The following is a 15,598-nucleotide window of genomic DNA, read 5'->3' on the forward strand; positions in this document are numbered from 1 at the left end:
GTGAACACATGGAGACTATCCAGCACATTTGCTTTTCAAGGTTCCCCATGAATGATTCCCTGCCTAACAATTTATTTCCCTTATCTGCTTCTACCTTGGGGGTTAGGCTTACAAACCATATTGAACTGCTTATTATGCACACACACCTATGCTGTTTTCTGTCACATACCTTTATTTTTACTATTATGTCTACCTGGAATGATCTTTCTCAGCTCTTTCTACCTCAATTGTTCTCAATCAGGATTGATTCGACCTTCTCCTGGAATATTTGATAATGTCTGGAGACATTTTTGGTTGCCATGACTGGGGGGGGATGGGATTTCCTGGGCTCCCAAATATATGGTTTAGAAGCCAGGGATGCTGCTAACCTTCCTACAGTGCACAAGATGACCCCCCACGACAAAGAATTAGGTGGCCCAATATGTTAATAGTTTCTAACTCTAGAAACCCTGTGCCCCTTTGGCCTAAAGTCAACTCCTTTAGTCTGTTAGAGTCAGTATCATTATCACCTAATTCAGGCAAGATCCTCGTCTTTTCCACTCCTAGGGACTCCCATAATCCATCATGCATATCTCTAATTCTGTACTTATCATACTGATAAACTTATTATGTAAATCACTAATGTAAACCAGGTTTTAGCAGCTCATGAGACCAGAAAAGGTCATATTGGCGTTGATATTGTCATTGAGTATTGTAGATCTCCCTCAAAGGCTTTCTCATCTGTTTCTCCAGAGGGCATCTCCCGTGTATACAGAAAAAGTCTTTCCATGTCCTGCTTCAATCTTCTGTTTCTGACCACTACACCAAAGGCATTTGAAGAACATTCCATACACAGGAGCTATTGATGCTCCTGTGCCTGGAGTGGCACTTATAACTGCAAAATTCTTAATGTGTCCAAAGTCCTTGCATTCCATTAGTTTTCCCTGTACTGAAACTAGAAAACAGGGAAAATGTTCCTCTTTGCAATGCAGATTTTTGCTTTGTTTCCAAACATATAGGTTATAACCCAAGCAGTACATTCATACAGGAAAACCCTTTCTGTGACTCCTACTTATATCCCTCTCTCCCTAGACTTTTTATAATAAAGTCCTATGCCACCAACCATTAGCTGAAGAATTTTGGGCACGTCTGTAGCCATCAAGTTCTTTTCCTAATAAAAAGACATTAAACACTGCACAGTCTCCAAGATACTTTCTAGTATTAAATGTGCACGAATTTTTTCTGGAAGGACTAGTAGAATATGTGATGAGAAGAGAATAGAGCAGAATAACGCATGGTGAAGGCAAGATGGGAGGTGTGGGTGAAATCAGTGAAAAAGGAAAAGTACAGCATCAGTTATGCTGATATAGTCTTTTTAAACTCTTAAGTTTGTAATAATATTAGACTTAGAAAAGTTGCAAAAAATAGTGCAAAGTTATCCCATGTACCCTTCACTGGCTTCCTCTAATGTTCATATCTTGCATAACCATGGTATGTAAGAAATTAACGTTGGTACAAACTATTAATAAACTAAAGGTCTTATTCAGATTTCACTCCTTTTTTGTTGCTGTTGTTGTTGTTCCAGGAACCAGTCTAAACTCACTGAATGTAGTTTTCACATCTCTTTGGCCTTCTCCAATCTGTGACAGTCCTTCCTTTTCTTTCATGACCTTGACGTTATTGAATAAGGTCAGGTATGTTGTAGAATGACTGTCAATTTGGATTTGTCTGCTGTTTCCTCATAAGATTATACATTTTTGGCAGGAATACCACAGAAGTCATGTGTCCCTCTCAGTGTAAAATATCACGTGTTACATGATGTTCATATGTCTTATACTGGTGCTGACAACATTGATCACATGGAGAAGGTGGTATCTGATGGGTTTCTCCACTGTAGTCACTGTTTATCTCCCTTGTAATTAATAAATATCTTGGGGTGAGATATTCTGAGACTATGCAAATACCCTGTTTCTTCTCACATTTCTGCCCCTAATTTTAGTGTCCATGGGTAGATCTTGCCCATGACAATTATTACCCTGTTGTCCTAGAGGTGATTTTTTTTTCTCTCATTTCTTCTGGATTTATTAATCGGAATTCTTCTGTAAGGGAGAACTATCCTTTCTCTTTATTTATTTAATAGTGCATATTATTGTGGGCTAATGGATATTTATTGTATTCTACAGGTTATAGTCCAATGCTGTCATTATTAATTTTGTTGCTTAAACTTTTACAGCTTTGGTCATTAGGAGCTCTTTCAGGTTGCCTCCTGTGCCTTTTTTACCTGACCTCTTCCTTTCTTGAGAACTCTCTTACTTTTCAACACCACCAAATGTCCAAACTCTTTTTGTATTTTCCCTGCCCCAGCCCTGGAATCAACCACTTAAGAGTTTTTGTTTCTTTTATTGGAGAATGATATTTAGAAACTAGGATCTGGGCACTAAATGCACTCATTTCTACTAGAGTGTCTTTGCCTCTAGGCTCTCTCAGCATACAGTTCGGAAATATATGTATATACATAGGCTAACCCATTTATACACATACTTCTCTATTTAGAACTATGTATCGCTCTCTCATTATTTCTCTAGTTATCTACCTACCTATCTACCTACTTACCTATCTATCTATATTAAAAACTGATTCAGGGAAGTGGACTTGGCCCAGTGGTTAGGGCGTCCATCTACCACATGGGAAGTCCGTGGTTCAAACCCCCGGCCTCCTTGACCCGTGTGGAGCTAGCCCACGCACAGTGCTAATGCGCGCAAAGAGTGCCGTGCCATGCAGGGGTGTCCCTTGTGTAGGGGAGCCCCACGCACAAGGAGTGCACCCTGTAAGGAGAGCCGCAAAGCGCAAAAGAAAGTGCAGCTTGCCCAAGAATGGCGCTGACACAACAAGATGACGCAACAAAAAGAAACACAGATTCCCGTTCTGCTGACAACAACAGAAGCAGACAAAGAAGAACATGCAGCAAATAGACACAGAGAACAGACAGTGGGGTGGGGGGAAGGGGAGAGAAATAAATTAAATAAACAAATTAAAAAAAAAAACTGATTCATTCTATGCCTCTGATTCCAACCTAGCACCACAAGTTTCATTCTAATCTTCCCAATTTTTTTGTTTGTAACTTCTTTTTCCGGCAGTGAGAAAACTGTATCTTATTATCTATATTACATGTCATTATTTGTTCAGCTCTAGTGTTCACATACTTAATTTCAGAATTGCTAGCTCCTATCACCGTGCAAAACATGTTTCCTAATACGAATACAGTATTTGTGTACAGTTCTTTTTGTCTTTAGCCATATAGTATCTAGTCAGGATATTGTCTACCTACCCCATGCCCTCCCGAAGTAACTCAGGTAACTCCTTTTCCTCATTCTAGTTGAGTTTTGCCTTTTTAAAAATTTGGGTACAATAAAATTCATTCTTCGTGGTTTATGGTTTTGACAAAAGTCGTTTATTCACCACCATAGTCATAACAAAGAACAGTTCAATGAACTTCAAAATTCCTTTCTGTTACCTCATTGGAGTCAGCCTCTCCTGTCATCCCTGCTCATCATAACCTTTATTTCCTTATAGTTGTGTCTTTTCCAGAATGCCATGTAAATTGAATCACCCAATTTGTAACATTTTGGGCCTAGCTTCTTTTATGTAATGAATTGCATTTATGATTCACCTATGAATCAATAGTTTATGCCTTTTTTTTGTTGCTGAGTAATATTCCATTTTACAGACATATTACCTTTTGTTATCCATTCATTGTATATAAGTTGTTTTGCCTTTTTAGAATGAGTAAAATTGTTATAAACATCTGCATATAGGTTTGTGTGAATATTAAAACTTCTCAGGTAAATATTAAGTTTGGGATTCTGGATCACATAGGAAATATATGTTTAAATTTAGGAAAGTCAAAAGTGTTTTCTGCAGTAGCTATGTTAAATTCTTTAAATATTTTTTTTAAAATCTCACATGAGATTCTTACCTTTAGGGTTACTATTTCACAAAGTTTGTGTCAATACCTCTTATGAAGATGGAGACCACAAACAACCTTAAAGGTTCTCCCTGAAGAATCTCTCAGTATCTTTATTTCTGGCTTTATAAAGTCATTCATTCATCTATATATTCATTTATTCATATATTCCTTCAGTTATTCTACAATTATTTATTAATCATCTGTATTCAACCATGTTTTTTAGGTGTGAGACTGCAGCACGCAAAATATAGACAAAAATCTCTGCTGTCAGGAACTTAGACCCTTATGGGAGATAGACCAAAAAAAAACAAAAATTGAGTAAAATACAGGATATAGTAGAGGGTAAAAAGTACTAGGGAGAAAAATACAGCAGGAAGAGATAGAGAAAATATCAGGTGAATTAGTTATAGATAAGAGGACTAGGGAAGATTTACCAAGAAAGTTACGTTTGAGTTAGGCCTGAGAGACATATGAGAGCTCCCATGCCAGTGTTGGGGTAAAGCTGCGCAGCAACAGGGAAATCGTGCAATAGCTTTGAGGAAGGACTATTCCTCACTTGTTTGAGGAATGCAGAGTCCCGTGTGACTGGAGTGGAGTTTGAAAAGTAGGAGGTGAGGACAGAGAAGGACCTGGACTAGGGAAGCTCAGAGATGAGAGTTCATAGGGACTTTTTAAGGATTCTTGCTTTTTACTCTTGGTGAGAAGAGGTATTATTGGAGATGTTTTGAACAGAAGGTAACATGATTCCATTTGCATTTTAACAGGATTTCTCTGGTGACTCTGTTGAAAATAGTCTACCCTGTGAACATGGACCAAAACAGAGAGACCAGCTTATGATATGTCAGGCACCATTCTAAGTGCTTGCATGTTATTTCATGCCCACTCTTTGTGGATGGGGAGGCTGAAATATAAATAGGTAAAGATACTTACCTAAAGCCTCCCAACTAATAAACGAAGCAGCCAGGATTCAAAATTAGGCAATCTGACTTCAAATTCTGTTTTCTTAACCATTTCTTAACCTATCGAACTTTTATAAATAAATATTTAGCTACTGCACTTGCAGTCTACGTAATGAATATTCTTAAGGAATACGTACATTCTAAGTGATACACATTAGATAACTGAACAGCATGAATAATTTAACCTTTATGAACAATGACTTATTTATGTAAACATAAACATTCAAAACAGAAGTTGCTTCAATTTTGGTGAGGGCATCATAGGATTCGCAATGGTGTTAGAATGAGAAAATAAAGTGAACCTACTCAGATTGGGCATACAAATCATTGTAAGGCTTTATAATTTTAGTGCTTAATGCGACTGATCACAAGATATATTATAGAAAATGAATGGCTACAAGTGGTCTAGTATGGAAGGATAATAACAAAACTGCTTTAGTCCACATGATGCTGAGAGTGAAGTGAGGTTCCCTGTTTGAGGAACACTAAGTTTAGTAACTGGGGCTAAATCTTCAGCTCTAACAGCAGATTCTAGTGTTTCAAAAGTAGAGTGATTCATTTTTAGCTCTAAATGTTTGTGGGATTAGCAGTCCCTAACCAGGATACTGTTTTTAGTACTTGGAGTACTAAGAACTACTGCAATGGCTCTTATTTTAAAGCCCACTATGGGAAGCAGATTTGGCTCAACTGATAGAGCATCTGCCTACCATGTGGGAGGTCCAGAGTTCAACCCAGGGCCTCCTGACCCATGTGGTGAGCTGGCCCATGCACAGCACTGCCTGCATGCAAGGATTACCATGCCACACAAGGGTGTCCCCCATGAGGGGAGCCCCACACTCAAGGAGTGCACCCCACAAGGAGAGCTGCCCCATGCAAAAAAAAGTGCAGCCTGCCCAGGAGTGGTGCCACACAACAGAGAGCTGATGCAGCAAGATGACACAACAAAAAGAGACACAGATTCCTAGTGCCGCTGAGAAGAATGCAAGCAGACACAGAAGAAGCAGACAACAGGGGCTGAGGGGAGGGTGTTGGCAGAAGGAGAAGAAAATAAATCTTAAAAAAAATTTTTTTTTTTTAAAAGCCCACTAGGACATTTTCAGGTAAACTTGGATGGAATGATAACTGCATGTTAGAGACATGGGTTGGGGTGTATAGAAGTTTGAGATGGTTATGAATTCCAAAAATCGATATTGGATTGTGCTTGTAATCTAATCTGTGCCTGGGCATGATTGAGTTATGATTAGGGCATTGCATCCCCACCCCTTGGGGGGTGGGGACTCACAGATAAAATGCATGACAGGGAACAGAGCTGGGGGTTTTTTGATGTTAGACTTTGATGTTGGAGTTTGATGCTGAAGACTTAAGGGGGCCCCGGAAAGTAAGCCCACAGAGGCAACAGAAGGAAGCCCCAGGAAGAAAGAAACCCTGAGCCCAGGAAAAAGAAGGCTGAGGACGGGAGGAACCCAGGAAGCCTGAACCCGCGCAGACGTAGGCAGCCATCTTGCTCCAACTTGGTGAGGGAAGTAACTTATGCTTTATGGCCTGGTATCTGTAAGCTCCGATTCCAAATAAATACCCTTTATGAAAACCAACCACTTTCTGGTATTTTGCATCAGCACCCCTTTGGCTGACTAATACAGAACTTGGTACCAAGGAGTGGGAAGTGCTTTTGCAATTACCGAAATGCTGGAATGATTTTATAAATGGGTAAGGGGTACTTTTAGGAGGAATTATGAGATGCTTGATGGAAATGGCCTAGATTGCTTTGAAGAGACTCTTGATAACAAGATGGATGCTAAAGAGACTTTTTATGATGCCTTAGAAGTAAATGATGAAACTATTATTGGAAACTGGAGGAAAGGCAATCTGTGTTTTAAAGTTTCAGAGGGCTTAACAAGATTAACTCCTGGTGTTTTATGGAAGGCAGAATTTGAAAATGGTGAACCTGGGCATTTAACTGAAGAAATTTCCAAAGTAAATCCAGAGAATGTGGCTTGGCTTCTGCCTGCTGCTTGTAGCAAAATGCTAGAGGAGAGAAATATGCTGAGGACTGAACTATTGGGCATAAAGAAAATAGAAACTGATTCTGGAAATTCCAAGCCTCTGGAAATTAAGTTCCCAGATGAAAGTGCCCCACTGGAGGACTTAACTAAACTTGGAACTTGTAAATCAGGATTGAAGATGCAGTTATGTCAGAAAGACTTGTGGAAAGCCTTACTGTCTGATGGCTTGGACCCCTGCTTCCTGCATGCTAAACCAACAGACTTTTAGAGAGAGCTGTATGAACAAAACCACTGTCAGCCTGGAATTAAAGGGACATGGAAAGGAGAGATTGAAAGGGAAATAACTTCAAAAGGAAAACCATGGAAGCTAAGATCTGGAATTAGGACATCACCTTGGGCCAAGAGAAGAACCCTACCCATGTGTACCGAGAGGGTGAGTTTGCCCCAGCAGTTGAAGAGGGTGGATGTTCCTGCCCAATCTTCTGGGAGAGTTTTGCTGTCCCAGGGTACAGAGAAGGTAGAGCACATTCCCCAAGAATTAGGGCTGTTAAGGTTGGCACCCCACAGTTCTGAGAGGGGTGGACCTGTCCCCCAAAGGTTAGAGAAGGCCAGATGGTCAACTCATTGCTCTGAGAGGGTTGAGTTTGTATGTAAAAGGTTAGGGAAGTTCAGGTGGTCAACTCATTGCTCTGAGAGGTTTAAGCATGTGTGCCAAAGGTTAGGGGAAATGTTGTCTTCATGTCACTGTATGAGGGAGGTTAAGACTCTAACCCAGGGAAACGGACTTTGGCCCAGTGGTTGGGGCGTCCGTCTACCACATGGGAGGTCCGCGGTTCGGGCCCCGGGCCTCTTTGACTGGTGTGGAGCTGGCCCATGCGCAGTGCTGGTGCGCGCAGGGAGTGCCATGCCACGCAGGGTGTCCCCCGCGTAGGGGAGCCCCACTCGCAAGGAGTGAGCCCATAAGGAGAGCCGCCCAGCGCGAAGGAGGGAGCAGCCTGCCGAGGAATGGCGCTGCCCACACTTCCTGTGCCGCTGACAACGACAGAGCGGACAAAGAAACAAGACGCAGCAAAAAGACACAGAAAACAGACAACTGGGGGAGGGGAGGGGAATTAAATAAATAAAAATAAATCTTTTAAAAAAAAAAAAAGACTCTAACCCAAAGATTGGGTAAGGTGTGGCAATCTCCCCAACACTCATAGAGGGAGACTTGTCTGGAGCTTGGTCGTCACCCAAATGCTTGATGAGGGTGGAACCAAGAAAATGGCCATTGGGCAAGCCAGTGGAAAGGGTGGGTCCCCATATGGCCCCAAGAAGAAGAAACCATCATCTTAAGAATGATTCTCAAACTGAAATCGAATGGAGGATGCCCTACAGGTTTACTGAACTGTAGAGGACCTGTGACTCATAGTTCCCCCCCAATTTCTCCTTATTGTAATGAAAATGTTTATCCTGTGTCTGTCCATTTGTATTGGAAGCAGATGAATTGCTTAGTGAGTTTCAGAGGTCTATAGCAGATGGGGCTTTGCCCCAAGACAAACTATTTCTTTAAATTGATTGTGATATGATTTAGTATTTGTATTGCTACTGATTTAAATTTTTTTTTAAATATTGCAATGCCTTTTTGGAATTCAGAGGGTAGAGTTTAGCAGTTTGATATGGTTATGAATTCCAAAAATAGGTATTGGATTATGCTTGTAATCTGATTTGTTCCTGGGCATGATTGAGTTATGATTAGGGTGTTGCGTCCCCACCCCTGGTGGGTGGGAACTCAGAGATAAAAGACATGGCAAAGAATAGAGCTGGGGAGTTTTTTGTTTTTGTTTTTTTGTTTTTATTTATTTCTCTCCCCTTCCCCTCCCCCCCCCAGTTGTCTGCTTTACTGTGTCGATTCGCTGTGTGTTCTTCTGTGACCGCTTCTATACTTATCAGCAGCACCAGGAATCTGTGTTTCTTTTAGTCGCGTCATCTTGTTGTGTCAGCTCTCCATGTGTGCAGCGCCATTCTTGGGCAGGCTGCACTTTCTTTCACGCTGGGTGGCTCTCCTTACAGGGTGCACTCCTTGCGCGTGGGGCTCCCCGACGAGGGGGACACCCCTGCATGGCAGGGCACTCCTTGCACGCATCAGCACTGCACATGGGCCAGCTCCATATGGGTCAAGGAAGCCTGGGGTTTGAACCACGGACCTCCCATGTGGTAGGCAGAAGCCCTATCCATTGGCCAAGTCTGCTTCCCTAGTTGGGGAGTTTTTGATGTTGGAGTTTGATGCTGAAGACTTAAGCTGGAGACTTAATACAGGGTGAGACTTTGTTTATTTTTGTCATTGTGAATAATATCAAATGGCTTTGGGGATAATGTCTGATTTTTTATAAAAATAAAAGGCATATATGTACAGGTCAAATAAGGAAATAGATCAGTACCCTAAGATACAATATGATGTGTATCACTCTCAATATTCATGAATGACCACAAAAGCAAGTTTTCCTGGATATTTTCTTATACCCCTAAATACACCAGAATTTAAATATCTACTCTCTTTAATGTGCTAATGGCATTGCTGTGGTTTTAATTTATTGAATTTATAAATACTTTCTAAATGTTTATATTAATATACTATTGCTCTTATTAATGAAATATGTCTCAGAAGAATGATGATTTTGCTTTTACTTCTGACAACATGTAATAGAAGAAATTTCTCTGTAGTTTACCACAGTTAGGATTGTGGAAGAAGTATTGACATTGAAATATTTTTAATACTCAGATTCCTTTTATCCCAATTTAATCTTTTAGAAATATCACAGAGCTTGAATGTCATAATCATTTAATATTTATATTCTTATCCTTTTTAGGCTATGAAAGATTTATGCCAATAAAGAAAAATGATAGTCTGTACATAAACACATACACATATATACACATATATATACATGTGTATATAAAACTTCCAAACCTAATGCAAGACCAATATATGCTAAAAATGATTATTGCAAAGTTAAGCAGGAGAAACTTATCATATAAAAGTCAGCTAATCCAATTCGCAGCTCCTTTAGCAATGTTCCACTTGATAATGATGCAAATCTTATATATTTTATGACACACGTAAAAGTGAAAAGGACTCAGTTATCAAAGATAAAATTAAACTTAACAATTTAAAAAGTTGCATACATGGAAATTGTTGCTTTACCACAGCTCTATGACCCATCACCCTTGAATGTGTTTACTTTTTTGTGCTGAGTTACTATTCAGTTTAACTGCTTAATTTGGAGGCCTGTTCCAGAATGGAATGGAGATAATATTTCTGGTGTCACGTGTCACCAAGGTTATGTCATCTGCAACTCTATGGATTCCCAAGACTCACTTTGGAGGAAAGAGCATGGGAAGAGGTCACTGAATGGGAGGAGGGTAGGGATAGAAGGCAGAAGGGTAGAAAAAGTTGTTTCCCTCAGCTTGGCTCTGAATTTTTGAAACAAGGTTTTTCTGATCCTAAGTTCATCTTTCTGATTCAAGCTTTCACTTGAAAAGCCATCTGTCTGGCATGGCACAGCATCCTACCCTTTTGTCTGAAATTTGGGCAAGTGGTACAGTTGCCCTGCAGCATCTACACAAATTTTTCTGGCTCACTAGTTCATATATTACTATTCATTTTACCAGGATGCTTCCTTTCCTTTCAGTTTGTGTGGACTGACACAGTATAAACACAGTCTACTCTAAGTATCTCCAATGATAGCACCTTTGTTCTAGACCCTCTAAGAAGTGAGAGAATGTTAAACTGGACTTGATCGAGTACATAACCTTTAATGCTCTTTACCTAATGCTGGGTTCTCTTTCTAGGTCCTTCTATTATTGCAGATTCTATTGTGTCCATAACAGCTATGTGATTTTGCCATACATGGAAGAAATTTTCCATTTTATTGACTGTTTAAGCTCTTCTCAATTTAACTTAAAAATCTACTGTCTTAGCTTGCTAGATCTCCTTTCTTAGTTTGCCAAAGGGTTGTCAATGCAAAGTACCAGAAATGGGTTGGCTTTTGCAAAGGGAAATTTGTTGTGGGTAAAAGCTTACGGTTCCAAGACCATGAAATGTCCACATTAAGGTATCAGTAGAGATGCTTTCACAGGTCCTGCCATGTGGTGAAGCAAGATGGCCGCCAATCTTTGCTGGGGTCTCTGCCTTCACCTCCAGAATCTACCATCTCCTGGACCTCAGCTGTGAGCCATCAGGCATAGGGGTATAGGACTTTTCTCTTACTCTACCTCCTTGGTTTCTGCTGCTCCACTTTCTTCCTGAGTTCAACTGTGAGCTATCAGTCATATGGCTCATCTCTCCCTGGACCTCAGCAATTTGAGTCTCTGGGTGCTTTGTTCCTTGAACTAATGTGTGGCCAAACCTGGAGTCCTTTCACTCTCATTGCAGGATCAAATAGGATGGTTTCCCTTTCTTCTGTGTCTCCATTTATATCAGACCTGCAAGAGGGCAGAGACCCAAGTTGACTCACACCTCACTGACATAGTCCAATCAAAAGGCTCTCAAATACACAGGAATGGACTAGTTCAAAAACATAATCCTTTTCTTTTGGGGGATATGTAAAAGAACTTCAAACTCTTGCATCTGCTATCACAAATACCATGAATATCAGCTTAACAAAAGGAATTTGTTGAGGCTAGCAAGATATCTGCTTGGCTTGCTTTCTCCCGGAGTCTGTAGCATTCTGGTCTGGCTGATTGCATTCCTTGGGATACCATGGCCTGCATCTCTGCCCCCTGTCACATGCCCATCTCTCCTTCCTTGTGTCTGCTCTTCCAGTTTCTGCTGACTTGGGCTTCTTCCTGCTTTCTCTGACTTCTAGCTTCCTGTTTCTTCTATTTATAAGACCTCTGCTGATAGGGATTAAGGCTTACCCTGATTGAATTAGGCCAACAATTGTGTTGGGACACATAATCCAATCTACCACAGGTGCTTTTTGTGTTAATTTTAAAAACTTCAATTACAGGATTTGAATATTTCCCAATGCTCTGTCCACTTTCCTCCAGTCCTCCTTAGGGAGACTGAAAACCTCAGAATTGAAAACCCTCCTTTTCCTGAACTTTCTCACTTTTTTGAATTTGAGAAATGTAGATCCCTAAGATCTAAGTGTGCCAGATTTACAGCCTTTTCTCAATTCCCAAGCAAAAGCATGTAAATGAATTAGACTTCAGCATCTTTGTAGACTTTCAAAACGGAGTGCTCGGGAATATTGCTAACACAGAATCACCAGAGCGGGTTTGTTGAAGCCTATGCTTTGTTCATACAGAACCAGGGCTGAATTTTATCTTTGCTCTAGTAATCATCAGGGGAAAGAAAGCTTGCTGAATAAGTGAATAGAATTAACAAGACTGTGGGAGTTGGAGAATATTTCATCCTTGCATTGTTTCAAAGTACTTTAAATCATTTTTTTCAAACTACAAATTATTATGGAATTGATAATGGCTCTATGTGCTTATATTTTACAAATGAAGACACTGAAATAATGAGAGGCAAACTGATCTGCTCAAGTTAGATTTCTGTTAAGTGCCAGGAGTAGAATAAGAAGTGTTTCTGGTTCCCTCTTTTGTCCACTGAAGCTCAGTGTTTCTAAACTAGTCAAGATAGTATACCATCTTGCTACTTTATTAGTTTAAAGTGAATCAGTTAAAATTAATTAATAATTTCTCAAAAAGTAATTTAGTTTTCAAGTCAATTCATACTGATCTTTGTTGGTTTTAAAAAGGCTTTACATTATTTGGTATTATTTCTGGAATTTAGTTGGTAATAATTGGCTAACCAATCTGTAAATTCACAAGAGGAGAAAATTAAGATCTTTTATATCTTTATTCCTCTTCATAAGTTAAAATATACATTTGAATTTATGATAATATTGATAAAGCTTTCTAAGAATAGAGTTTTGTGGTGACTGGGTTTTATATTTGGAAGCAATAATGCCCTTCATTATGAAGTGAAGACTATATTTAAAGTTTTGAAACAGGTTTAGCTGAATTACCGCTGTCTATATGAATGCAAATTACTAAGGGCATTTAGAACTTTAAATTTAGCTCACTTTGAGGTATGTGTAGTACTATATTTTGCCAGATATCCTATTATTTGTGTAACTACATTGACAACAAAGACATAGGTATTTCCTTTTATTCTAGAAAATAATTTGAAATATATCAAGGTTTGCAAAGGGTGTGCAAGCATTTTGAAGATTTATGAGGATAAGATTTTTTGTTTCTAATATTATCAGATAATCTATTCATTTTTCTGGATTTGAATGTTGATTTGCAGAGATTTGGTAGTAAGGTGGGGATGGTGTAGGAAATACTTCACATCTTTACCCTCTGGGAGGGGGCAGTTTGCTTGTTAATTTGTTTCAGGATTTATGTATGCCTAAACTACTAAACTTTTTTTAATTCAGGTAAACGTATTACCAGAAATACAGCACCAACTTTGCAGAAAAGAAGGATTATGCCATATAATCAGAAAGTTTCCAGGTAATCTTTACTTTGCTTCCTTTTGCACGAATGTATGATATGCATAGGCTTTATTAGCAGATACCATAAGTAAGGAGGTCTCAGATCAGTACACTTAGCTCCTATATCTATCAATTCTACTATCACAAATCTTCGATAGCCCAAAAGTTTTTGTCTATGGGAAGAGCTTGATAATAATGAATATAAATGTAACTTTGATAGCCTTTCTTTTTTTGTTACTTTGTGTATTATGAGTATTCCTTTTACTCTGCTGTGTTTCCCTTTAAAATGATCGCTCCTTTATTTTAAAAACAATTATTATAGTACTTCTTAGTTATATAACACATGGCATTTTAAAAAAAATATTTCTTCATGATTAATTATTCTGATCCTAACAAATTTATTTTCTCCTCTCCTTAAATCCTCTCAATTAGGCTGCGGGTTTAAGATAGGATACTTTTGGGAAGCGGACTTGGCCCAGTGGTTAGGGCGTCCATCTACCACATGGGAGGTCTGTGGTTCAATCCCTGGACCTCCTTGACCCATGTGCAGCTGCCCATGTGCAGTGCTGATGTGTGCAAGGAGTGCCCTGGCACGCAGGGGTGTCCCAGTGTAGCGGAGCCCCACGCGCAAGGAGTGCAACCCGTAAGGAGAGCCTCCCAGCGTGAAAGAAAATGCAGCCTGCCCAGGAGTGGCACAGCACACATGGAGAGCTGACAAAACAAGATGACGCAACATAAAGAAACACATTCCCATGCTGACAACAACAGAAAAACGGACAAAGAAGAACACGCAGCAAATAGACACCCGCACTCCTTGTGCGTGGGGCTCCCCTATGCTGGGACACCCCTGTGTGGCATGGCACTTCCTGTGCTCATCAGCACCACCCGTGGACCAGCTCCACACTGGTCAAGGAGGCCTGGAGTTTGAACCACGGACCTCCCTTATGATAGGCAGACTCCCTATCCTGTGGGCCAAGTCCGCTTTCCTAAGATAGGATACTGAATGAATAAATTCTGGGTTTCCTTAGAGAGTTTCTGAATGGAAAAAAAGCAGAAGATATATAAGTCCTCATAGATGAAATCATATCCTATTTGAAAAACCATCCATGAAAGTTTTCCTCAAATTTCTTGTTTAAAAAGAATTATAATATGTAATAGCTTATTCCCCTAGAAAATACTTCATTATATAATTAAAATTTAGATCTGTATGACTTTAATTCTATTTATTATTATTTTGTGCCCTGGTAGCATCAGAGGAGTAATGGTTGATTTGTATATATACATATATATTTTCCCCCTATTTTTCCATGGGATAGTTGTGCCCATCCCAAACATAAAGCATGTTGGCATGCCCTATTATAAAGGTACAGTCTTCTTGTGTGATTTACCAGGGGCTAAAAAAAATGAAAATGAATTAGCAATTCAATTTTAAATTTAAATACTTTCCTAAAACAATCAGTTGCTGTCTAAACTTGGACAAACCCCATACAGAGAACTCCATCATATTCCCACTCCTTTTTTTTTTTTTTTTTTTTTTTTTAAGATTTTATTTTATTTATTTAATTCCCCTCCCCTCCCCCGGTTGTCTGTTTTCTGTGTCTTTTTGCTGCGTCTTGTTTCTTGTTTCTTTGTCCGCTTCTGTTGTCGTCAGCGGCACGGGAAGTGTGGGCGGCGCCATTCCTCGGCAGGCTGCTCCCTCCTTCGCGCTGGGCAGCTCTCCTTATGGGTGCACTCCTTGCGCGTGGGGCTCCCCTACGCGGGGGACACCCTGCGTGGCGCGGCACTCCTTGCGCGCATCAGCACTGCGCATGGGCCAGCTCCACACGGGTCAAGGAGGCCCGGGGTTTGAACCACGGACCTCCCATGTGGTAGACGGACGCCCTAGCCACTGGGCCAAAGTCCGTTTCCCTCCCACTCCTTTTGATATATATTTTACCACCTTTGCCAAATCATTCAAACAAAAACAATACTGGCACCAATCAATATGGCAGAGTGAGAAGTTTCAGGGCTCTGTCCCCCCACAGAAGATTTGAACAACCAGCAACATAGGCAGAAACATCTTTCTTAAAGCTCCAGAAAACAATTAAAGGACTGTAGTAATCAGGAAGGCACCAAATCAAGAAAAAGCCTACTTAAAAGAAATAGAATTTCATGGCCCCCTGGGTAACTGCCCTAATCCGCCCATGTTGCCAAATGCCAGTA

General features: G+C 40.1%; 1 protein-coding gene across 13 annotated transcripts in view; it reads left to right on the forward strand.

The window, feature by feature from the left end:
• Positions 1 to 15,598, forward strand: part of CPED1 (cadherin like and PC-esterase domain containing 1) — a 290,477-nt gene that overhangs the window by 68,607 nt on the left and 206,272 nt on the right. For all 13 annotated transcript variants that reach the window (XM_058297272.2, XM_058297280.1, XM_058297277.2 and 10 more), the window contains one exon: positions 13,340 to 13,415. In XM_058297272.2, the coding sequence (XP_058153255.1) occupies positions 13,340 to 13,415 (76 nt within the window). The remainder of the gene's footprint in view (positions 1 to 13,339; positions 13,416 to 15,598) is intronic.

This window comes from Dasypus novemcinctus, chromosome 5, assembly GCF_030445035.2.
Source record: "Dasypus novemcinctus isolate mDasNov1 chromosome 5, mDasNov1.1.hap2, whole genome shotgun sequence".
NCBI classification, from domain to species: Eukaryota; Metazoa; Chordata; class Mammalia; order Cingulata; family Dasypodidae; genus Dasypus; species Dasypus novemcinctus.